We start from the raw sequence: 24,123 nt of genomic DNA, 5'->3' as shown, positions 1-24,123 counted from the left end.
TAAATAAATAAAATAAATAAGACTGGAAGATGGCCGATGTCACCAATCTTTAAGAAAAGGGCTAGGGGAGGGACCCAGAGTACAGGCCAGTCAAGTTTGACATCTGTTCCTGTGAAGTAAGTGAAGTAGAATCTATCATTACAGATAAAATTGTATTAAACATGTAGAAAAGCAAGACCTGCTGAGGGGAAAATCAGCACTGCAGAGAGCAAGTCCTGTCTTACAAACTTACTAGAGTGCTTTGAGGGTATGAGCAGGCATGTGGATAATGGGGAATAGTGGACATTGTCTACTTGGATTTCCAAAAGGCTTTGACAAAGTTCCTCATGAGAGACTGTTAGAAAACTCAGCAATGAAGGAATAAGAGGAAATCACTCCTATGGATTAAAAAACTGGTTGAGGAACAGGAAACAAAGGGGTGGGTATAAATGGAAGTTCTCTGTGTGAAGAGATAGGGAGTGAGTGTCTCAGAATCGTTGGACTTCAGTGCTCTTTCAACTATTCATAAATGACACCTGGAAGTAGAGGTGGTAGTGTGGTGGCCAAGTTTGGGCATGATGGAAGCATAACAGAGGTGGTGAGTTTCCCTGAGAGATGCCAGCCAAAGCGGACAGTGAGGTAGTCAGGCAAAATAACGAAATGCAATTCCGTGGCAAAGGAGAAATGCGAAGTGACTGCGCATAGAACAGCATCAAACTTCACATACATATTTTATCAGTCTGAACCAGAAGAGGGACTGAAGCGTCGCCAGTTGATAGTTCAGCAGATATCAACAATACATGTTTGGCACAGGCAAACTCTATCGCGAATAATTGAGAAAAGAGTTGATAATAAAACTTAAAGAGTGTCATGCTTACTTAAAAAAACGCCGTGAACGAACGCGCCAGGCTACTGTTCTGTTCACCCTCAAAAGAATATCGAAAAGACAGAAAAGTGCGGAAAGGCGGCCTTTCCTTATCGAGAACTGCAGCGTTCGGAACTCTTTTATTTTGGAGAGGCGGCTGAAGGATATGATGAAGTCTATAAAATTTATGCGTAGGGTGAAAATGTTGACGGAGAAATTTTTATATAACATACAATACTAGAACTAGGGAGCATTCATTAATGCTGAAAGAACACCAGGACTAATAAAAGGCTATAATAAATACAGCGTGTGGTGGCTGTGTTTAAAATGTATACCACGGAAAGAATGATGATAACCCTGTGAATAACTTTAGGCCGGAACAGGGCATGGAGGAGAGTGGGTTTATAACTTCCTGTCTTTGATCTCCTTGTCGAATTGCAAATGCCTTAACTTAATTTCAGGTGTAGAACGCTTTTGCCCGCGGAAGGCCATTGCTTTCACCTCCTGCATGGCGAACTCCCAAAGGCACTGGTGGGCTTTCCCACTACTTGATATGCTGAACTAGATGGATGATCTATCCAACGAGCTATTCTTATGTTGTAAAACAGAGAGGAAAACCAAAAGCTGTTTACAATTGTTCAATAACACCAACAAACAAACAATGATGGCGGCGACGCGGCGAGCGCGACTGAGCTGATACATAAAGGGTGGCAGTGTTGGGCTATTCACTTTCCATAACAATTATAGAGCAAATTCTTCAGATCTGCAGACCCGCGTACACGGCCTGGAAGAGCCTACAACCAGTTTCTCTGTGATACTGCCTCTGAAGATGCCAGCCACAGATGCGAGCAGTGAACAAGATCTGCCAGACCGGCCACAGCCCAGAAAACCCACAACAACCAGTTTCTCCTGGGATACACTCTGAAGATGCCAGCCACAGATGCTGGTGGCGATTAGGAACAAGATCTACCAGACCAAAGGCCACGCAGTCTGGAAAACCCGCCACAACCAGAAGTAGGGGAATGTTTAGGTGAGGCCATCGCCTTGTGAATATACCCACTGCAAGGACAACAATTAAAGTGGTACATTACATTAACAGAAATAAGGGTACGAAAGTCCCGCAAATGAACTGATATTTTCCTCACCACCAGAAACCATGAAAGGGCTCTAAGTCTCCAGGAGCGGGAGAAATCATGCAGCCCCCCCTCCCACCATCCTCCAGACTCCCCAAAACACCATCCAGTCAAAGATGCTGGACTCCAACCTGCCAGAACTCATGCCTGGCAGCTCCGCCCACCCTAGGGGCTGCAAGGGCTCTGAACAAAAGCAAAATGCCCAGCATCCCACCCCTTGCCCTAAGCCATTGGCAAGGCTCTGGCAGCAGAGTCCCCACCCAATCAGAGGTGTAGGCCTCTCCTTCCTGTAAACAGATAGCCAATGGAAAATGAATGGCAACATAAAGTTTTAGAATGTCCAAAGGGAAGCTCTTTATTAATTTTACTTGTTACATTTTAAAATGTTTCTTAACCTCCTTTCCATTTTTTGGGAACTCAAGGGGATGCTACAATTAATAAATGAAATGGATATTTTTTAAAAATTTGTTTTAGTACAAGGTAAGCAATTCAATGATTGTGTACAGGTTGTAGAGCCAGTGGGAATTGAATGGAACCCAGAATCCCAAGGATGATGGATCCTGCAAAATCAGAGGGTTGATGTCATTAATCCTTTCTGACTCAAAGACAGAGTCTATCTGATAAACAAAGCAGGAAGGGAGGATCTTTTCAAGAAGACTAATGCTGCAATTTTCAGGAAACTTGCAGGAGCTAGTGTGTGCAGGTCACTGGGAGAATGCCTGCCCTGTGTTTGCCAACCACTGAGTTCAGACCTGCTGCTCCTCCTTTTCGTCCTGCTTAAAATGCAAAGCCCGTTTTGCAGACAGAAGAGGGAAGAAGGAAAGAGAGTTCTTGCATCCAGGGAGAGCAAGCTTTAGCTGAGGAAAGGTCCCTGGCTGCCTCTGACCCACTGGAGTCTTGAAGCTGAATTGCCTTGTCTCTTCCCTTTTTTTTAATCGCTTCTTTCCAGACTCAGACGGACGTGTTGAATGCAGCTGGCCTCGCCTCCTGGCTCCAGGGAGTCTCTGTGCTGTGAAGGGAGGGTGGAAGGCTGAAAGTCGACTGCTGAGAGTCGACTGCTGACTGGCCGCCCCACCCCCTCCTTTTGTTGCAGCTACTTCCTTCACAGCCTGAACTCTGAAGGTGCTGCTGGCTGCAAGTCTGTTTGCCTGGCAGGGGAGGCAGGGATGCGAGCGGCCAGTGAGAGTGAGGAAAAGGGGAGGGGCCGAGCTATCCCTTAACAACCTTCACGGCACTGAAAAAAAATGAGTAACCACCTCTCGGGAGCCGGCTGCATCCCACCTCTGCACGTGACTACATCCCTCGCATGCCCCCCACGTGACTAAACGGTCTCATGCCCTGGGCAGCCGCCCATCCTGCCCAATGGACGTTACGCTAGTGCTCAGGAACCAGAGATAGACTAGACACAGGTCTTAGCGGGTTCATTTGTTTAATGCGTACACAGAGCCTAGAACCAAGACAAGTCTAGAAACAGTGGCCTACAAACTGAACCACAACGTTGCTGCCACAGGCTAGCTCCACTGCAACCTCTCTTTTATAGCCAGCCTCCCATTCACTAGTGCAATAACCTCTTGCAGCTGGGTTACTTTAGTCTGGCTCCTGCAAAGACTTTGCATCCAATCCAGCTCGTCCCATAGTTGCTAACCTGCTGCTGCATCTCCTTTGGTGTGAACTAGCACGCAGTCTCCTCCTGCGTTGCTCCTGGGGCTCTGGAAACGAGGGCGGGGGATGATGGAGCTGGCAGGGTCCCCTCTGGTTTAGTGTCAAGAGGCTGAAGAGTCCCCTGGCTGGGGAATCTCAGAGCTTGGACCTGGCTGTGGATCCCAGCCTGAGTGCTTTGCCTGAGCCTCTGGACCTGATCCTCTGGAACTACTGACTGCTCAGGCTCTTCGTTTACAGACAACACCTGAGAAACTGGAACCAAAACTATCCCCTCCTCTCCACCTGAGTCTTCCTCCCAGAGTCCCCAGCCTGATCAGACTGAGCCATAACACTCTCTTACTCTGTAGTTGTTTACCAGTTTGGAAGACCATTATTTCCTTCCCACACATGCACAGGAACATAGCGTGATGTCGTTCCTCCTTCCCAGAAGTTCCTAGCTTTGAAGAAATTCTTTTTCCACTTACAGGAAAGGTAATTCCAGCGTGATTGTCCACTTTCGCCTCTGGTTCTCCAAGGAGCTGGTCAGCCCAGGCTTAGAAGAAGAGGTGCTCAGGCGAGGACTGGCAGCCACCCTAGACAAGCAGGGGGTTCCTCTGGCTTCCTATGGTATCATTTCTTCAGCTATCCTGACAGGTGTGGCATGCAGCATATAAAGTGGGGGGCGAAAGTGTTGGGATTTGGTTGAATATGGATCAACCCAACCCTGTGTGTGAGTGCAGTAAAAGAAGCTCTTCCAAAGAAATATATGCAAAAAAGGAAGACTTACATTTGTTTCAAGTAACCACAGATCCAAGCCTTGATCCAGGTAAAAAGTAGATAGATGGAAACTTAAACTAAAGAGATAACTTTCTCTATCACAAGTGGGCATTCTACCCTGTTTCCCCGAATATAAGACATCCCCTAAAAATAAGACATAGTAGAGGTTTTGCTGAAGTGCGAAATATAAGGCATCCCCCGAAAGTAAGACATAGCAAAGTTTTTGTTTGGAAGCACGCCCGACAAACAGAACACAGAAAAATAAGACATCCCCTGAAAATAAGACATAGCACATCTTTGGGAGCAAAAATTAATATAAGATACTGTCTTATATTCGGGGAAACACGGTAACATGCCATCACGTATGTGCGAGTGTGATTTGCTTCTGTGGGAAAGCCCCAACAGGAGCAGGTAGCCATTCCATTGTTCTCGGTACAAAGGAGAAGAAGAAAGAAGAAGGAGGTGAAGAAGGAGGAGTTGGTGGGCGGAGCCTAGACATGGAGAGCAAACAATAGAACAGCTTAGAGATACATAGCACCCCCCATTGTCCAGGCATGCAGAAATAGCTTATTCCAACAGAGGTGATTTCCTCACTGGCGATTAATCCTGGGATAGTCACCTGAAATATCCAGGTTCCCTCGAGATCTCCTCACAGCCGAACTGTGGAACACAGATCAGTCCTGTTTCTGGCACTCCTCCCGCCCCCTTATCACAGGAATTTCCTGGACCTGCTTGTATATGCACCTTTTTTAAAAAAAACACTCCATTGGGAGCTAATAGGAGATGGGGGCTACACATTTGAGGGTCCATAACTTTGGCCCCCATGAACCAAACTTCACCAAACCTGGGTGGTATCATCAGGAGGGTCTCCTAAAGATACTCTTAAATTTTGGTGCTGCTAGCTTAACAATTGCACCCCTGACAGCAGGCACCCCCCCACACAAGGGGCAGGGCTAGATGTCTTCACTAGAAACATGCTGCAGTGAGGATGTTGGAGCCTGGATGAAAAGGTGCCGATTCTTTTGAAACTTGGTTGTATCTAGATTACATTTTCAGTGGGAATTCGGCCAGAAAGGAGATTGCACAGTGTTTAGTATGAGAGGAATGTGTATTTTTACCTTTTCCTAGTATCCTTGTCAGCCTGATGCTTGATTAGACCGTTGTACTTTTTAAACTGTTTATTGAATTTTCTTATATTTTGAATGCTTGATCTCTGTAAACAAACCACACCTGATCCGTCTTGCTATCTAAAGAGTGGTAAAGGGGAGAGGCAGCAGGTGAGCTTAACATCCCTGGACCAGGATAGCTCAAAATTGCAAAGGTGTGATAGATCATCCCCAAGTTAACTAATGTGAGCAATGCAGGAGCGGCAACTAGGCAGAGCTTCCAAGCAGCAACATAGATGCGCTTGATGTGCAGAAACATTTAGGATGTACTCTCAGGTTTACTAGGGGCAGCTGTTACTATGCGGAGAGAAATTTGGTACTTTCCTGGGAATAACAGGAAGGGGCAGGCAGCAGAAAGCCCCTGGCCAGTTCAGGATGGGGCAGGTGTTCCCTGGGGGAGTGGTGAGGCCAACAGGTGGGCGGGAGGCAGGGCTACACCCGTGCGAGTGCAGCAGACTCAGCGAGGAAGGCTGGCGCGAGTCGCTGGCTAAGGCGAGCGGGGATGTGAGTGAGAAGACCAGCTTGGAAGCGGCCTGGAGCAGCACACCGGCACCGCCTGCGGCCCTTTGCTTGCGGGAGGGAGCGGGGGGAAGTGTGGGGATAGGAATTTGTTCATAGGGGGTTTTTTAACTATAGTCCGGCCCTCCAACGGTCTGAGGGACAGTGAACTGGCCTCCTGTTTAAAAAGTTTTTGAGGACCTCTGGTCTAGAGCAGGGGTAGGTAACCTGAGGCTCTAGAGCCGCATGCAGCTCTTCTGCCTTTGCACTGTGGCTCCACGAGCTAAGCTGCCGGCCCTATCCTTGCCCGCCCTGCAGGCAGCAGGGCGGGCGCACCAACTGCCCATGGTCGGCTGGGCCACGCTGCGGGCTTCCCCTCTCGCCCGCCCCGTTGGAGCGGGGTGGGTGCTTTCCTGGCGGCCGGCAAGGCCGAGCCACCGGCTTCATCCTTGCCCGCCCTGCAGGCAGCAGGGTGGGCGCATCCATGTGCTTCTCAGAATGAGCGGAGTAAAAGGTAAAAAACCCCCGATATATATAGTGTTATCTTTATTTTAAATGTCAAAAATTATTTGCGGTTCCAAGTGTTTTCTTTTCCCGTGGAAAACGGGTCCAAATGGCTCTTTGAGTGTTAAAGGTTCCCTACCCCTGGTCTAGAGAGTCTTCACTAAGCTCCCACTGATCTTCTAGAGCAGTGGTTCTCAACCTGTGGGTCGCAACCCCTTTGGGGGTCAAACGGCCCTTTCACAGGGGTCACCTAAGACTCTCTGCATCAGTGTTCTCCATCTGCAAAATGGATAAATGTTAGGGTTGGGGGTCACCACAACATGAGGAACTGTATTAAAGGGTCGTGGCATTAGGAAGGTTGAGAACCACTGTTCTAGAGCTTTCTGGCTCTGGACTTGTCCCTGAAGCAAGAAAATGCTCAGGTTCTATGTTGCTGATCTCATGCCTGCCCTCCTCTTTGTCTCTTGCAGGACCACGCAGTATCTCTCCTGCTGGGATTGTTCTAAAATCAGGTATGCAGCATTTCACTAATTTCCTGTGGATTGGGGCTTTTAACGCATTGCCAGATTCTTTCTCCAGACAACCTGATTTTTCAACTTTTATATATCTTGAATTTTGTGACATTTTAAAGACCAACAGATTTATTTGGTACAAGCTTTCAAAGACTCTTTTGGTCTCTAAAGTGCCAAAAAAAAGACATTTGTTGTTTCTGTTGCAACCAAAATGAGCGACCGTTCCTCTGGAATTTTGAGTATTTATTTGATTAAATTTCTATACCCCCTCCCCTTTTGGGCTTGGGGTGGTTTCCAGCAAAACATATACATAATATAAATCCAATAATAAATATAATAAAAACATAATCTATATAATAAAATCTATAAATTGAAAACTACGCATAAATTCTATAAATTCCAATATGTTGATAAAACTTACGAGTTCTATCTAACTTGGTAAAAAATCATTTAACCCCTGCTGGCTTTTATAGGCTTTTAAAGAAAAGGTTTAGTGAGTGGCTCATTTCAGCACTGCCAGAATTTCACAACTTTGCTTTGTAGCATATTGCTATGCTCCTGCACACACACTAAACATAATTGAAACCCGCCAACTGAGTCTTCTTTTTAAGATGGAAATGCCAGCCCCCCAACACACTGGACCTAACCAGAGGTGGGATCCAGCCGGTTCCCACCACTTCCCTAGAAGTGGTTACTATTTTTTTCTGAGTGCCGAGAAGGGGTTACTAAAGCAACCTCCCTGCCCAATCACTTTTGCATCCGAGTTGTAGCAAGGGCTGTTTGCAGGATCACTGATGACATCCGAGATGTACTGCAGGAATGAAATGCAGCAGAGGAAGGGCGGGGGTTAGAAGTTGAACTTTTCAGCATTTAAGTTACTATTCCTCTTTCCCGCATGGGGCAAGAAAGACTCAGTGATCTTGCTGTGCTAAGTGTGGAAAGAGAAGAGACTGAGAAGGCAAACTCTGAGGACCTCATTCACACATTTGAGTGGCAAAGGCTAGGGAGGTGCCCCTGATGTAGCAGGTTTCTGATATGTTTGTCAAATGTTTAATACAGGTGTTTTCTAAGTTATTAAGTTATTTCTAAAGACTTATTGTTATTGTAAGATTAAGTTTTCTGAGTTATTGTTATTTTCTAAAGCACTTTTCACGGTAAAAAACATTTTAAAAGCATTTTGAGAATGTTGTCAAAATTTTTGATTTCTGCTGAGTGGCATGGACTATTGCTATGTTCTGATTTGTGAGTTGGGGCATTTTCTATAATGATTTAGAAATGACCTGGTGGGAAAATCATTGTTTGGTCATGGTGGGGGAGGGTGGCCGCCCATGGGGGTGGCACCAAACTCAGGTTTTGCCCAGGGCTCAGGTTTGCCTAGGTACGCCTCTGCCCCCTTTGCTGAGGGGGGGCTGGCGAGGGAACCTGTTACTAAAATTTTTGGATCCCACCACTATGCATTTTACTTTATTCTCACATCCTCCCTCGTTCATCAGGAAGACTTGTGAGTTCCTAGGCCCATAGATGTCTGACTGGGATCATGAAGACAGGGGACTTCACCGTGGTCTCCTGGTGAAGAGCGGTGGACTCTAGTCTGAAGAACCGAGTTTGACCCCACCCCCACCCCCGCATCAGCAGCAGATTCCAGTCTGGTGAACTTGGTTTTGTGTTCCCACGCCTGTGCACAAAGGCTGCTGGGTAACCTTGGGCTAGTCACATTTATCTCAGAACTCTCTCAGCCAATGCCTACTAGGCCATCTCTCAGCCATGCCTCAGGTGTCTTGTTGGTGGGGAGAGGAAGGGGAAAGGAGTTTGTAAGGCTCTTTGAGACTCCTTACGGTGGAGGAAAGTGTGGTATAAAAACCAATTCTTCTCCTTCTCCCTCTCCCACGCTGTTTTCCCAACCTGAAAAGATATCTAGATGTCATATTGGAAAATGTTTGTGTACTGATAGCTACACTTAAGTTTTCGCTGCTAGAGCAAGAACTAGTCTGGGGCTCTTCTAGGTCAGAACAATCATGCCTCAGGGCAGGGCGTGGGGGGGAGGGGGAACTGTAGCTTCATGCCCCAGTGCTGATCTGAATGGGGCCTCCACACACATGGAAAGTGAAACTTGTGATGCATGTCTAATCAAAAGTCCTCCTGGATCCTACTCCAAGGGTTTGCAACCTGTGGCTCTCCAGATGTTCATGGACTACAAATCCCTCAGCCCCTGCCAGCATGGCCAAAATGGCAGGGGCTGATGGGATTATGCCAGTCCCATAATTTATCTGAAGAGCTCCCACAAGGTCCTAGCCTCAAAACTCTACTCCATTTACACCCCACCTTTTCCATCAATGCGAACCCAATCAGACAACATCATTCTCCTCTTCTGCCTTTTCGTCTTCACAGCAACTCGGTGAAGTGGATTAGGCTGACAGAGCGACTGGCTCAAGATCACGCAGTAAACTTCCCTGGACAAGCGAGAACCCGGGTTTTTCAGATCCTAGTCTAATAATCTAACCTCGGCACCACTCTGGCTCTAACGTAATGAACAGTTTGACTTGTTTATTGATAGAGGATGGGAAGGCCGAGAACATTGCGGGTCATGTTTGCCATTTCTGTGCTTCTAGGCAGCTGTGCCGGGAACGCTTTTGCCTGCCACGATGGCCAGTGTGTGGCCATGCAAAATGTGGAATGCGACAACCACAAGGACTGTGGGGACGGTTCCGATGAGGCTGAATGTGGTGCGTTTTTTTTTTGTTTGTTTCATTAGGCTTCTGGGGTTTTGGAGCTCTGGTGAGGAGTCAGAGTGGTGGACATGTGTGTTGTTTTGTATAGTATCACAAGTTCAGAAGGAACAGGATTTTTGGAGGGGGGCTGCAACTCAACAGTGGACCACCTGCTTTGTGTGCAGAAGGTCCCAGGTTTGATCCCTGGCATCTTCAGTTTAAAGGTGGAGGGCTCAAGGGGACATGTGGGGTCACATGTCCCCAGGCGCATGCCAGCTGGTGACATCCCTCCCCTTGGCCCCACCAGGCTGCTCATTCATCGGCTGCTCCTTCACCGGCTAGTGGAGGGAGGGGTGGCATGCAAGGGAGGGGAGAGAAGGGGAGGGGCCCCAGCATCTGGACCTGACCCACGCACCCTAGCGGAGGGAGAGAGAGGGGAGGGAGGGGTGGCATTCCAAGGAGGGGAGGGAGCCTGGCTTCTGGACCTGGCCCACCCTAGGGGAGGGAGAGAGAGGGGAGGGAGGGGTGGCATGCAAAGGAGGGAGCCTGGCATCTGGACCTGGCCCACCCACCCTAGGGGAGGGAGGGAGAGGAGAGGGAGGGGTGGCATGCAAGGGAGGGGAGGGAAGGAGAGGGGCCCCGGCATCTGGACATGGCTCCCCACCCTAGTGGAGGGAGGGAGGGGTGGCATGCAAGGGAGGGAAGGGAAGGGGGCTGGCATCTGGACATGGCCCCCCACCCTAGTGGAGGGAGGGAGGGGTGGCATGCAAGGGAGGGAAGGGAAGGGGGTTGGCATCTGGACATGGCCCCCCACCCTAGTGGAGGGAGACAGGGGAGGGAGGGGTAGCATGCAAGGGAGGGGAGGGAGGGAAGGGGAGCCTGGCAGGAAGGGGAGGGAAGGGGAGCCTTGCAGGGTGGGGCCAAGGGATGCCCAACAGCGACCCAACCAGGTAAATGGGGCACAGGGGGAGTGGAGGGGGCACCTGGAGCAGGTTTTGCCTCGGGCACCCCCACACACACACCCCTCTGCTTCAGTTAGATGATTTGAGGAAGCTAGGTTGGGGAAGGTCTCTCAGTGCCTGAGACTCCAGAGACCACTACTTGTACGAAGATAATACAAGTGAGCTAGAGGCAACGAAATAAAGCATCTGACTCTGCCTAGGGCAATTTCATCAGTTTGATCTGGTTGCTGAAGAGCAAGCAACGAGCCAATCCTGAGTAGCTTACATGGCTGAAATAAATATGTATTGGGGACAAGCGAGGATAGGATGTCAAAGAAACAATCCTTGTTCTATCTCAAATTTCAAATGACAGGAAACTCCGTGTCTAAATTTTGGAGTTTCTTTTATATGATGTAGGGGTGTGTTCCTTCTTGCCTAGTTTGGCAAGAAGTTGAGTTATTGGCAGTCCCAAGATGGCAACACTCAAACATCAAAGTTGGGAACCTTGGGGATTTAAAAGCTTGCAGCTGACCCCTTTGAGACCTCCAATAAGAGAAAATGTTGGATCTGAGTGTTCGTGAATGGATCCCAGATTTTCACAGCAAGGTCCTTTTATTTCTGGGGCGAGCAGTGTTCCCAGCACACCTTTCATCCCCCCTCCCCCAACAACTCTCTTTCAGACTGTGGCATTAGACCGGCCCTGCAGGTGGCCAACCGGATTGTTGGGGGCTCGGAGGCCTTACGGGGGGAATTCCCCTGGCAGGTCAGTCTGCGGGAGAGCGGCGAACACTTCTGCGGGGCGACCATTCTGACAGCGAGGTGGCTGGTATCTGCGGCTCACTGCTTTAACGAGTAAGACCAGGTGATGTCCTTCTTGGGGTGCTAAACTGGATGTCCCACACTCAATGCTTGGTCCTTTGCCTCTCGATTTTTGCCTCCGTCCTTCTCAGTTTGAGCCACGGCTGGAGGGCAGAGACAGCAATTTGCTGGAGCTCCTGACAGTATCCTGCTTTAATCTATATTCTTGGCTATTTTCAGCTATTTGCTTTAATCTATATTCTTGGCAGGAGCCGCATGGCATAGTGGTTAAGTGCTTGCACTGCCACTCACATGGTCAGGAGTTCGAGCCCCCTGTGGGTCAGATATCCTGGCAGCTGGCTAATGGCCAACTCAGCCATCCATCCCTTCCTTGGTCGGTAAATGAGTACCTAGCACATAGCTAGGGGGTAGAGAATAGCTGGGGAAAGCAATGACAAACTACCCCACAGAAACGGCTTGCCTATGAAATCACTGCTTGCAGTGGTACCCCAGGGTCGGACATGACTGAAGGGGAAACTTTACTTTATATTCTTGGCTATTTTCAGCTCTTTGACTATTTCTGACTATTGAACTCTTGGTAACAGGGGTGTAACGAGGCAGCCCTGGGCAAACTGTAGCCCTGGGCAAAACCTGAGTTGGATGCCACCCCGCATGGGGGCCACTCCACCACGACCAAATTTTTTTTTGCACCAGGACATTGGTGCCTGCAGGGGGTGCATCCATAACTTTGGACCCCCTGAACCAAACTGCACCAAACCTTGGGGATGCCATCATGACAGTCTCCAGATGATACCCTGAAATTTTGGTGCTGATACGTCCAAGAATGCCCTCCCTGCAAGAACATCCCAAAATTTGCCCAAGAATCTTTGTTCTGCATTGAGTTTTCTGCATTTGCTGTCAATGGGGTTGCGGAAGGCTGGGGGGCACATTTCACCCAGAAGACACAGTCCTCAAAAAATTTCAGGGTCTCATCAGGAGACTTCCCTAATGATACCCCCCAGGTTTGGTGCAGTTTGGTTCAGGGGGGCCAAAGTTATGGACCCTCAAAATTGTAGCCCCCATCTCCTATTATCTCCCATTGGAAACAATGGGGGATAGGGGCACCCCCTTTGGGAGTCCATAACTTTGGACTCCCTGAACCAAACCTCACCAAACTTGGGGGGGTAGCATAAGGACAGTTTCCTGATGATATGCTAAAATTTTGGTGCCGCTAGCCTAAAAACTGCGCCCCCTTCAGGCCAAAAATGGAAAACCACTAAAATACCCAAAAATGAACCCAGCATTTTGATGCCCCCACAAGGTGATGCCCTGGGCAGCTGTCCACCTTGCCCAATGGGCATTACGCCAGTGCTTGGTAATCATCTGAGACAGACACTATGACTATTGAACTCTTGGTAATCATCTGAGACAGACTCCCAAGAACCTTGGGAGACTGTGTGTGTTAAGAGTTGCCAAGTCACCTTCCATTCAATGTCCTCCAAAACGTCCTATCATTAACAGCCTTGCTCTTGCAAACTGAGGGCCATGGCCGTGAGCCAAAGCGGCATAGTGGTTAAGAGCAGGTGGACTCTTATCTAGAGAACCAGGTCTGATTCCCCACTCCTCCACAAGAACCCTGTGGGGTGACCTTGGGCTAGTCCAGGGGTCTGCAACCTGCGGCTCTCCAGATGTTCATGGACCACAAATCCCATCAGCCAATTGGCCATACTGGCTGGGGCTGATGGGAATTGTAGTCCATGTGGGGGGGGGGGGTGGGGGGGGGGGGGGGTGGGGGGGGGGGGGGGTGGGGGGGGGGGGGGGTGGGGGGGGGGGGGGGTGGGGGGGGGGGGGGGTGGGGGGGGGGGGGGGTGGGGGGGGGGGGGGGTGGGGGGGGGGGGGGGTGGGGGGGGGGGGGGGTGGGGGGGGGGGGGGGTGGGGGGGGGGGGGGGTGGGGGGGGGGGGGGGTGGGGGGGGGGGGGGGTGGGGGGGGGGGGGGGTGGGGGGGGGGGGGGGTGGGGGGGGGGGGGGGTGGGGGGGGGGGGGGGTGGGGGGGGGGGGGGGTGGGGGGGGGGGGGGGTGGGGGGGGGGGGGGGTGGGGGGGGGGGGGGGTGGGGGGGGGGGGGGGTGGGGGGGGGGGGGGGTGGGGGGGGGGGGGGGTGGGGGGGGGGGGGGGTGGGGGGGGGGGGGGGTGGGGGGGGGGGGGGGTGGGGGGGGGGGGGGGTGGGGGGGGGGGGGGGTGGGGGGGGGGGGGGGTGGGGGGGGGGGGGGGTGGGGGGGGGGGGGGGTGGGGGGGGGGGGGGGTGGGGGGGGGGGGGGGTGGGGGGGGGGGGGGGTGGGGGGGGGGGGGGGTGGGGGGGGGGGGGGGTGGGGGGGGGGGGGGGTGGGGGGGGGGGGGGGTGGGGGGGGGGGGGGGTGGGGGGGGGGGGGGGTGGGGGGGGGGGGGGGTGGGGGGGGGGGGGGGTGGGGGGGGGGGGGGGTGGGGGGGGGGGGGGGTGGGGGGGGGGGGGGGTGGGGGGGGGGGGGGGTGGGGGGGGGGGGGGGTGGGGGGGGGGGGGGGTGGGGGGGGGGGGGGGTGGGGGGGGGGGGGGGTGGGGGGGGGGGGGGGTGGGGGGGGGGGGGGGTGGGGGGGGGGGGGGGTGGGGGGGGGGGGGGGTGGGGGGGGGGGGGGGTGGGGGGGGGGGGGGGTGGGGGGGGGGGGGGGTGGGGGGGGGGGGGGGTGGGGGGGGGGGGGGGTGGGGGGGGGGGGGGGTGGGGGGGGGGGGGGGTGGGGGGGGGGGGGGGTGGGGGGGGGGGGGGGTGGGGGGGGGGGGGGGTGGGGGGGGGGGGGGGTGGGGGGGGGGGGGGGTGGGGGGGGGGGGGGGTGGGGGGGGGGGGGGGTGGGGGGGGGGGGGGGTGGGGGGGGGGGGGGGTGGGGGGGGGGGGGGGTGGGGGGGGGGGGGGGTGGGGGGGGGGGGGGGTGGGGGGGGGGGGGGGTGGGGGGGGGGGGGGGTGGGGGGGGGGGGGGGTGGGGGGGGGGGGGGGTGGGGGGGGGGGGGGGTGGGGGGGGGGGGGGGTGGGGGGGGGGGGGGGTGGGGGGGGGGGGGGGTGGGGGGGGGGGGGGGTGGGGGGGGGGGGGGGTGGGGGGGGGGGGGGGTGGGGGGGGGGGGGGGTGGGGGGGGGGGGGGGTGGGGGGGGGGGGGGGTGGGGGGGGGGGGGGGTGGGGGGGGGGGGGGGTGGGGGGGGGGGGGGGTGGGGGGGGGGGGGGGTGGGGGGGGGGGGGGGTGGGGGGGGGGGGGGGTGGGGGGGGGGGGGGGTGGGGGGGGGGGGGGGTGGGGGGGGGGGGGGGTGGGGGGGGGGGGGGGTGGGGGGGGGGGGGGGTGGGGGGGGGGGGGGGTGGGGGGGGGGGGGGGTGGGGGGGGGGGGGGGTGGGGGGGGGGGGGGGTGGGGGGGGGGGGGGGTGGGGGGGGGGGGGGGTGGGGGGGGGGGGGGGTGGGGGGGGGGGGGGGTGGGGGGGGGGGGGGGTGGGGGGGGGGGGGGGTGGGGGGGGGGGGGGGTGGGGGGGGGGGGGGGTGGGGGGGGGGGGGGGTGGGGGGGGGGGGGGGTGGGGGGGGGGGGGGGTGGGGGGGGGGGGGGGTGGGGGGGGGGGGGGGTGGGGGGGGGGGGGGGTGGGGGGGGGGGGGGGTGGGGGGGGGGGGGGGTGGGGGGGGGGGGGGGTGGGGGGGGGGGGGGGTGGGGGGGGGGGGGGGTGGGGGGGGGGGGGGGTGGGGGGGGGGGGGGGTGGGGGGGGGGGGGGGTGGGGGGGGGGGGGGGTGGGGGGGGGGGGGGGTGGGGGGGGGGGGGGGTGGGGGGGGGGGGGGGTGGGGGGGGGGGGGGGTGGGGGGGGGGGGGGGTGGGGGGGGGGGGGGGTGGGGGGGGGGGGGGGTGGGGGGGGGGGGGGGTGGGGGGGGGGGGGGGTGGGGGGGGGGGGGGGTGGGGGGGGGGGGGGGTGGGGGGGGGGGGGGGTGGGGGGGGGGGGGGGTGGGGGGGGGGGGGGGTGGGGGGGGGGGGGGGTGGGGGGGGGGGGGGGTGGGGGGGGGGGGGGGTGGGGGGGGGGGGGGGTGGGGGGGGGGGGGGGTGGGGGGGGGGGGGGGTGGGGGGGGGGGGGGGTGGGGGGGGGGGGGGGTGGGGGGGGGGGGGGGTGGGGGGGGGGGGGGGTGGGGGGGGGGGGGGGTGGGGGGGGGGGGGGGTGGGGGGGGGGGGGGGTGGGGGGGGGGGGGGGTGGGGGGGGGGGGGGGTGGGGGGGGGGGGGGGTGGGGGGGGGGGGGGGTGGGGGGGGGGGGGGGTGGGGGGGGGGGGGGGTGGGGGGGGGGGGGGGTGGGGGGGGGGGGGGGTGGGGGGGGGGGGGGGTGGGGGGGGGGGGGGGTGGGGGGGGGGGGGGGTGGGGGGGGGGGGGGGTGGGGGGGGGGGGGGGTGGGGGGGGGGGGGGGTGGGGGGGGGGGGGGGTGGGGGGGGGGGGGGGTGGGGGGGGGGGGGGGGGGGGGGGGGGGGGGGTGGGGGGGGGGGGGGGTGGGGGGGGGGGGGGGTGGGGGGGGGGGGGGGTGGGGGGGGGGGGGTAGGGGGGGGGGGGGGGGGGGGGGGGGGGGGGGGGGGGGGGGGGGAGGAGAAGGGGGGAGGGGGGGGGGGGGAGGAGGGGGGGGAGGAGAGAGGAGGGGGAGGGGGGGGGGGGGTGGGGGGGTGGGGGGGTGGGGGTGGGGGGGAGTGTGTTGTGGGAGGTGGGGGGGTGGGGGGGGGGAAGGGGGGGGGGGTGGGGGGGAGGAAAAACGGTGGGGCTCCGAGGCATGCGTTACTCAGGAGTAGGCTTGGTGGTAGTCGGTGGCTTTGCTTCGAAGCAACTGTGCAACTCTTCCAATGGGTGAATCATGATCCTAGGAGGGTTTTCTCAGAAGCGAGCCCCATTGCCAGCAACTGAGCTTACTCCCAGGTAAAGGATCATGCTTTAGTTCTTCACATGAAAATCAGTGGAGTTTAACAGCGCTTAACAGGGTTACCTACACTGCTTCCCCAAAACTGGGTCTTCGGTTTAATGCTAATAATCGAGCCCAGCAGCCCAGGCACTCTTGTTTGTGCGTGCCCACAGAGAGGGCTTCGAGTGCCACCTCTGGCACCCGTGCCATAGGTTCGCCACCACTGACTTATGTGCTCTTTGTTGCAGTTCTGTTAACTGCAATGCATTCCAAATAAAACTCCCAGAGTATTTTTCTGAACGTTCGTTTACAAGCACAGGGAGAATAAAGAGGTGTGTTTAATGAGTCTTTAAAGATGGGCACTTGGACATTGTAGAGATAAGAGAGGAGGCAGAACATGCAACAAGGATGATTGAGGGACTGGAGCACCTTCCCTATGAGGAGAGGCTGCAGCATTTGGGACTCTTTAGTTTGGAGAGGAGACGTCTGAGGGGGGATATGATTGAAGTCTATAAAATTATGCACGGGGTAGAAAATGTTGACAGAGAGAGATTTTTCTCTCTTTCTCACAATACTAGAACCAGGGGGCATTCATTGAAAATGCTGGGGGGAAGAATTAGGACTAATAAAAGGAAACATTTCTTCACGCAACGTGTGATTGGTGTTTGAAATATGCTGCCACAGGAGGTGGTGATGGCCACTAACCTGGATAGCTTTAAAAGGGGCTTGGACAGATTTATGGAGGAGAAGTCGATTTATGGCTACCAATCTTGATCCTTTTTGATCTGAGATTACAAATGCCTTAACAGACCAGGTGATCGGGAGCAACAGCTGCAGAAGGCCATTGCTTTCACATCCTGCATGTGAGCTCCCAAAGGCACCTGGTGGGACACTGCGAGTAGCAGAGAGCTGGACTAGATGGACTCTGATCTGATCCAGCTGGCTTGTTCTTATGTTCTTATGCACCCCCCCTTAATTTTAGTTGCTGGATTGGACTGGTAGTGTAATGGAACAACAGCTCTTAAGGTCTTTTTTCCCAAAAAGAATAAGAAGAGTTTGGATTTATATCCCACCTTTCTCTCCTGTAAGGAGACTCAAGGTGGCTTACAAGCTCCTTTCCCTTCCTCTCCCCACAACAGACACCTTGTGAGGCAGGTGGGGCTGAGAGAGTTCCCAGAGAACTATGACTACCCCAAGGTCATCCAGTAGGAATGCAGGAGTGCGGAAACACATCTGGTTCACCAGATAAGCCTCTGCCACTCAGGTGAAGGAGTGGGGAATCAAAAGGAATAGGATTGTAGTCTACTGCAGCATTTAATGTACTACCAATTTGTTTCTGCCTTTATAATCCACTTCCTGCATTATAGTATGCCACACCTTCAGACAGATTTTATTGCCCGAGACAGTTTTTTTGTTTGCCTCGTTTTCCAGTTCCGTGATCCTAGTCTTCCTGCATTGTCTTTACTGTCCGGACTGATAATTTGCAATCCGCCTTGAGTCTCAGCGAGAAAGGTAGAGTATAAATGAAGTCAGTAAAATAAAAACAAGCCAAGTCCTTTTGCCCAGTGGTTGTGGCTTTAACGCCTCCCCCCCTCAACCCTGAAGGGGGCTCCCAATGATCCAGGAAAGGATGAGGTTGCTTTCTTACCTGGCAGGAATCCACCCTTCCTTCCAGGAACCCGGCACAAATCATCTGCTCCGTAAGAGAGAAGTTGTACAGAATGTTGCAAATCTTCTGGTCGATGATGTTTACGGAGGCTCTCTGCAGGTTCACGGGCTTGGTGGCTGCAGGCCACAGAGGGGGGGCAAAATGCATACACCTGCAGGGGAAAAGGGGGGCACGCACGCCACCCCACCCCAGACCTTTCATCTTACAAAGACACAAATCCTGTAGGTGTTTTCATTCAAACGGTTTTAGAAGAAGAGGAGGAGGAGTAGAGTTTGGATTTATATCCCCCCCTTTCTCTCTTGCAAGGAGACTCAAAGGGGCTTACAATCTCCTTTCCCTGCCTCCCCCACCCAACAAACACCCTGTGAGGTGGGTGAGGCTGAGAGAGCTCCGAAGAACTGTGACTAACCCAAGGTCACCCGGCTGGCATGTGTTGGAGTGCACAAGCTAATCTGGTTCATCAGATAAGCCTCCACAGCTCAAGTGACAGAACAGGGAATCAAATCCAGTTCGCCAGATTAAAGTAGGCCTGCTCTTAACCACTACTACACCATGCTGGCTCTTTAGAGAAATAGCTTCCTAAAATCGTTGCCTGGTTTATGAGAGGCTTAACTTTGATCTGCAACGCAACCTTTATGTTCCTATTCATAACGTCCTCCTATCTGAAATCCAGTTACTTTTGTCGGAATTAAAGGGGAAAGTTAGGCAAGGAGGAAAAGAACTTCGGCGCAGGCATCTTAATATAAAGCAGGCTACTTAAATGATATTATTAATAAAATACATTACATTTGATAAGAAATTGCAACCAAAAGGAGTTAGATCCTGCCCAGTGGTTCTGTGAGACATGGACATCTGTCCATAGAGTGAGACACTTCTTCACACAACGTGTGATTGGTGTTTGGAATATGCTGCCACAGGAGGTGGTGATGGCCACTAACCTGGATAGCTTTAAGAACATAAGAACATAAGAACAAGCCCGCTGGATCAGACCAGAGTCCATCTAGTCCAGCTCTCTGCTACTCGCAGTGGCCCACCAGGTGCCTTTGGGAGCTCACATGCAGGATGTGAAAGCAATGGCCTTCTAGCATTTCTGTTGCTCCCAGCACCTGGTCTGTTAAAGGCATTTGCAATCTCAGAGCAAAGAGGATCCAGATTGGTAGCCATAAATCGACTTCTCCTCCATAAATCTGTCCAAGCCTCTTTTAAAGCTATCCCGGTTTTTAAAGGGCTTGGACAGATTTATGGAGGAGAAGTCGATCTATGGTTACCAATCTTGACCCTCCTTGATCTGAGATTGCAAAGGCCTGAAACAGGCTCAGGTGCTTGGCTGGCAGCGGTAAAGCGGCTGTGGCGTTGCGGCAGCAGCAGCAGCAGCGGCGACAGGCCATTAACCGTGCCGTTTCACATCCTGCACGTGAGCTCCCAAAGGCACCTGGTGGGCCACTGCGAGTAGCAGAGTGCTGGACTAGATGGACTCTGGTCTGATCCAGCAGGCTAGTTCTTATGTTCTTATGAGACCATCTTTGCTACCCTCTCTTGTGACAACCCCAAATGCCCTTGAATTTTTTCCTGGTGGTTTGGGGACCCCAGGGGCATGATTTGGAGTGGGGCAGGGGAGGCGGGACACTTTTGGCTGACATTTTTCTTGCCTTCAAGTCACAGCTGTGTTCTGGCGACCCCTGGTGGGGGCTTCAAGGCAAGAGATGTTCAGAGGTCTCTGTGTTGTGGCCCTGGTGTTCTGCCATCCAAATACTTGCCTGGATCGACCCTGCTTAGCTTCTGAGATTGGATGAGCTCAGCTAGGCTGGGCTATCTAGACTAGGGCACTCTGTCTGATATAGGAAGGGGGAATCGAAGAATGTTGTACTACACAGATGCCTTCGGAAGAACTGCGCTGGATTCATAGCAACCCCTTAAGCATGTCTATGTTATCCTGGTGCCCTTTAGGCTCACCAGCCAGAACACTGGAAGGTTCTAACTGAGCGTCTGGGTACAATTCCACCTCATTATCTCTTCAAAAGAGGACTAGAGACTTAAAAACAAACCCAATAGGGAATACCAGGGGTGTACCGCTCAGGGGGACATATGGGGTCAAATGTCCCGGGGCTGCAGCCATTTAGTCACGGGGGGGGGGATGGAAAATCACCCCCACACCCCTCCTCCTCCCCTGGTCCATACATTGACTTTATGACCTGGTGCAAAAAAAGTTGTTTGGTTGTGGTGCAGGAGGGAGGCAACCCATGCAGGGGGCAGGGGGCAGAAAAGGGAGGGAAGGGAGATTGGGCTGGGTTGCAAGTGTACTCCCCTCCCCCTCCCTCCACTAGGGTGGGTGGGCCAGGTCCAGGTGCCGGGCCCACTTCCCTCCCTTCCCTTGCATGCCACCCCCTCCCTCCCCTCCCTTGCATGCCACCCCTCCCTCCCCTCCCTCCACTAGGGTGGGTGGGCCAGGTCCAGATACCGGGGCCCCTTCCTACCCTTCCCTTGCATGCCACCCTCCCTCCCTTCCCTTGCATGCCACCCCTCCCTCCCCTCCCTTGCATGCCACCCCTCTCTCCCCTCCCTCCACTAGGGTGGGTGGGCCAGGTCTAGATACCAGGTCCCCTTCCCTCCCTTCCCTTGCATGCCACCCCCCACTCCTTCCCCTCCCTTAAACTGGGCTACATTTTCCCTAGATACGCCCACCCTTCAGAGGTGCAACCCAGCCCAGTCTCCCACCTACAGCAACAATTCTGACCCACCCCTACTTGAATGGTTCCGGTGGGGACCCGGTGGGGTAACCAGCAGTCACCTACTGTTGCCTTCACGGACGCTGCCCCAGCCGGAGATGGAGCACCTCTTGCCCACGGGAAACTTGTGGATGGTGAGCGGGAGACAGATGGGCTGGATGTATTTGCCGAAGAGGAGGGGCCTTGCCAGCTCCAGGACGGCCACGTCGAAATCCAGCAGCAGAGGGTTGTAGGACGGATGGAGCACCACCCGCTTGACGCTGACCTTCACGGAACTGCTCTCCGCCGCCGACAGCAAAGTGGCGCCCGCATAGGCGATGATGTACTCTGGCTTGGTGCTACCAGCACGTGGACATAAAAACCACAAGCACACATTTTCCATTAGTGGGAATAAGGCCACTCGAAGGCAGAGTTTGCACAAGCCACGCAAATGTCACCCAGTTTGGGGTGTGGTTCTTGAGGGGACGCGCTTGAAGAAGAAGAAGAATTTGGATCTCAGGCAAGAGGTGTCCTATAAGAAGACTCAAAGAAGCTTACAATATCCTTTCCCTTCCCCCCCTCACAACAAACACCCTGAGAAGTGGGTAGGGTTGAGAGAGCTCCAAAGAACTGTGACTAGCCCAAGGTCACCCAGTTGGCTTGTGTTGGAGTGCACAAGATGATATGGCTCCCCAGATAAACCTCCACAGCTCAAGTGGAAGAGCGGGCAATCAAACCCGGTTCTCCAGATTAGGAGTGAACCTGCTCTTAACCACTCACCACGCTTGGGTACTACCCTCTCCTCCACTCTGGTGCTTCAATCCACGTGAAGAAGCTTTGGAGGAAGGCTTCTACCAACAGGACAAGGGCCATTGTGGCCGGATGCAGGATTTTCCCAGGAGGCAATCCTCACAAACAAGGGCTGTGCCCTGGCGATTCAGTGGAGGCTGCCAGTGAACCAATGAAACCGCCCTACGCTGAGTCAGACACGTTGTCTATCAAGGTCAGTATTGCCTACTGAGCCGGTGGTGGCGCACCTTTGGCACTCCAGATGTTATGGACTACAATTCCCATCAGCCCCTGCTAGCATGGCCAATTGGCCATGCTGGAAGGGGCTGATGGGAATTGTAGCCCATAACATCTGGAGTGCCAAAGGTTCGCCACCACTACGACTGGCAGCAGTTCTCCTGGGTCTCAGGCAGAGGACTTTCATATCCCCTGCTTCCTGATCCTTTTACCCACAGTGACTCCGACAGGCGGTACTTACTGGTTAAAGCAGTGTGCGGCCGAGAGCAGCCAGCGGTCTCCGATGACGGTGGCCCCGCAGAAGTGCCGCAGCCCCTCCTTCAGGCTGATCTGCCAAGGCACTTCCCCTCGGGTTGCATCCAGTCCGCCCACAATTTTGACGGGCTTGGAAAAGGCTGGTCTCCGGCCACACTCTGCACGGCGACAAAACCCAGGCGTCAATCCAGGTCCCAGAAACGGGCCAATCTAAACGCTTTGCTCGATACAGCGGCTTGTACCTTGGGGGCGTGGCGCCGTCACCGGACTGCTTGTGGCTGTGGCCCCTGGGGCAGTGCTGGAGATGGAGTGTTGCTCGCTCACGGTACTGGACCCCTCGGGAAGGGAAGCATTGTGCAGCATCGTGTAAACAGTGGTCGGGACGGTCGTGGGGGGCGTGAACGTGGCGATGGTGTGTTGGATCCAGTCCCGGAGTTTGGTTACCCGGGAATAGACCCCTGGGCGTTTGGCCTCCGCACAGCCGATCCCCCAGCTCACAATGCCCGCTAAAAAGAAGCGTCCAGAGTGTTCTTTGCAGACCAACGGACCCCCAGAATCTCCCTACAAAAGAGGTGGGGAAGAGGAAGACCTCTGGAGACATTTTGATTCATTAGAGGATGATGAAGAAGAAGAGTTTGGATTTATAATCCCCCTTTCTCTCCTGTAAGGAGATTCAAAGAGGTTTACAATCTCCTTTCCCTTCAACAAACACCCTGTGAGGTGAATGGGGCTGAGAGAGCTCCAAAGAGCTGTGACTAGCCCAAGGTCACCCAGTTGGCATGTGTTGGAGTGCACAAGCTAATCTGGTTCACCAGATAAGCCTCCACAGTTCAAGTGGCAGAGCGGGGAATCAAACACGGTTCTCCAGATTAGAGTGCACCTGCTCTTTACCACTACACCATGCTGGCTCTCAGCTCTCTGTGTCCTCAGCTCCCTGTGAATGGTAGGAAGGGCCCACACAACCCCAATAATACCTGGCAGGAGTCAATTTTTCCCTCCAAGTAGCCAGCACAAAGCATCCTGTCGGTGAGAGCGTTGATGTACAAACTAGCACAAAGGGTCTGGTCTAGAAGCTCCACCGTGGCCTTCTGCAGGAGCTCTGGTTTCACCACTGGGGGGTGGGGGCAGGGGAAGAGAAAGTGGTTATTTCTGCACAGCACAAATAAAACATTTTCAAGACTGAAAAAAAAGCATTTTGGGGTGGCACAGCATCCCCTTTTCTAGAGGTTCTTTGGACTGAAACATTTTTTAAAAGGCTTCATTTGTGTGCTGTCTAAGACACCGTTTTGCGAGTTTAACTCCTGGTCTGCAGAAGCCCGTTGCTCTGTTTCTGGAGCATTTCAGAGCCTTTTTGATATTTTGAGGGAGCTTAATCTTCACAGCATCAACTACCGAAGACTCGGGGAACTGCAGCGTGAGGCTGTGAAGCGTGAAACACTGATTTCTCCTCACACTGGGGGAAAACAAACAGAAAAGGGCAGCCAGAAATCATTAGAAGGGGCTGAGTGCGAACAAAAGGGGAGGACCGAAAATGTTTTACAAATGTTTTAGGAATATTGTGCGGAAAGGGACAATGACCAGCAGGCCTCAGTCCACACCAGCAACTCCAACAAATCTCACTCTCGGGGGGTTTCCCCACTCAGCATGATCCCGCCCTAAGCAGCTAGAAAAGATTCTTAAGAGATGTGTTATTGGCAACCAAGGTCAAGTGAATTAATGCCATAGTATTCCCTATTGCTATGTATAGATGTAAAAACTGGACAATGAAGAAAGCTGGCAGAGAGAAAGTAGACGCATTTGAAATATGCTGCTGAGAGAAAGTGTTTCGGGGCCTTTCCCCACTTTTCCCTCAGCCGCCGTCACTGCGTGCAATTCCCAGCGCGTGGCATCCCTGGCGCGTGCCCGGGCATCCCCACGACCCCGCGTTCTGCGCGGGGTCATCAAAAGGTGCCCTTTGCAAGAGCGCCAGGGATGCCGCGCGCTGAGGGGGCGTGACAGCAGCAGCGTCGGGGTAGCTGCGCTGT

The 24,123-nt window shown here is 55.2% G+C and overlaps 1 protein-coding gene across 1 annotated transcript in view; it reads left to right on the top strand.

The window, feature by feature from the left end:
* Positions 1-24,123, top strand: part of TMPRSS9 (transmembrane serine protease 9) — a 77,446-nt gene that overhangs the window by 40,894 nt on the left and 12,429 nt on the right. Inside the window, exons 5-14 of the mRNA XM_048497804.1 lie at positions 4,106-4,272; positions 7,034-7,075; positions 9,685-9,798; positions 11,405-11,550; positions 11,675-11,725; positions 20,895-21,174; positions 22,063-22,238; positions 22,332-22,424; positions 22,581-22,671; positions 23,412-23,513. Coding sequence (XP_048353761.1) covers positions 4,106-4,272; positions 7,034-7,075; positions 9,685-9,798; positions 11,405-11,550; positions 11,675-11,725; positions 20,895-21,174; positions 22,063-22,238; positions 22,332-22,424; positions 22,581-22,671; positions 23,412-23,513 — 1,262 coding nt within the window. The remainder of the gene's footprint in view (positions 1-4,105; positions 4,273-7,033; positions 7,076-9,684; positions 9,799-11,404; positions 11,551-11,674; positions 11,726-20,894; positions 21,175-22,062; positions 22,239-22,331; positions 22,425-22,580; positions 22,672-23,411; positions 23,514-24,123) is intronic.

The sequence above is a fragment of the Sphaerodactylus townsendi genome, linkage group LG05 (genome assembly GCF_021028975.2).
Source record: "Sphaerodactylus townsendi isolate TG3544 linkage group LG05, MPM_Stown_v2.3, whole genome shotgun sequence".
Taxonomy (NCBI): Eukaryota; Metazoa; Chordata; class Lepidosauria; order Squamata; family Sphaerodactylidae; genus Sphaerodactylus; species Sphaerodactylus townsendi.
Note: the sequence above shows the minus strand (reverse complement) of the source record. Positions and strands in the feature narration are given on the sequence as shown.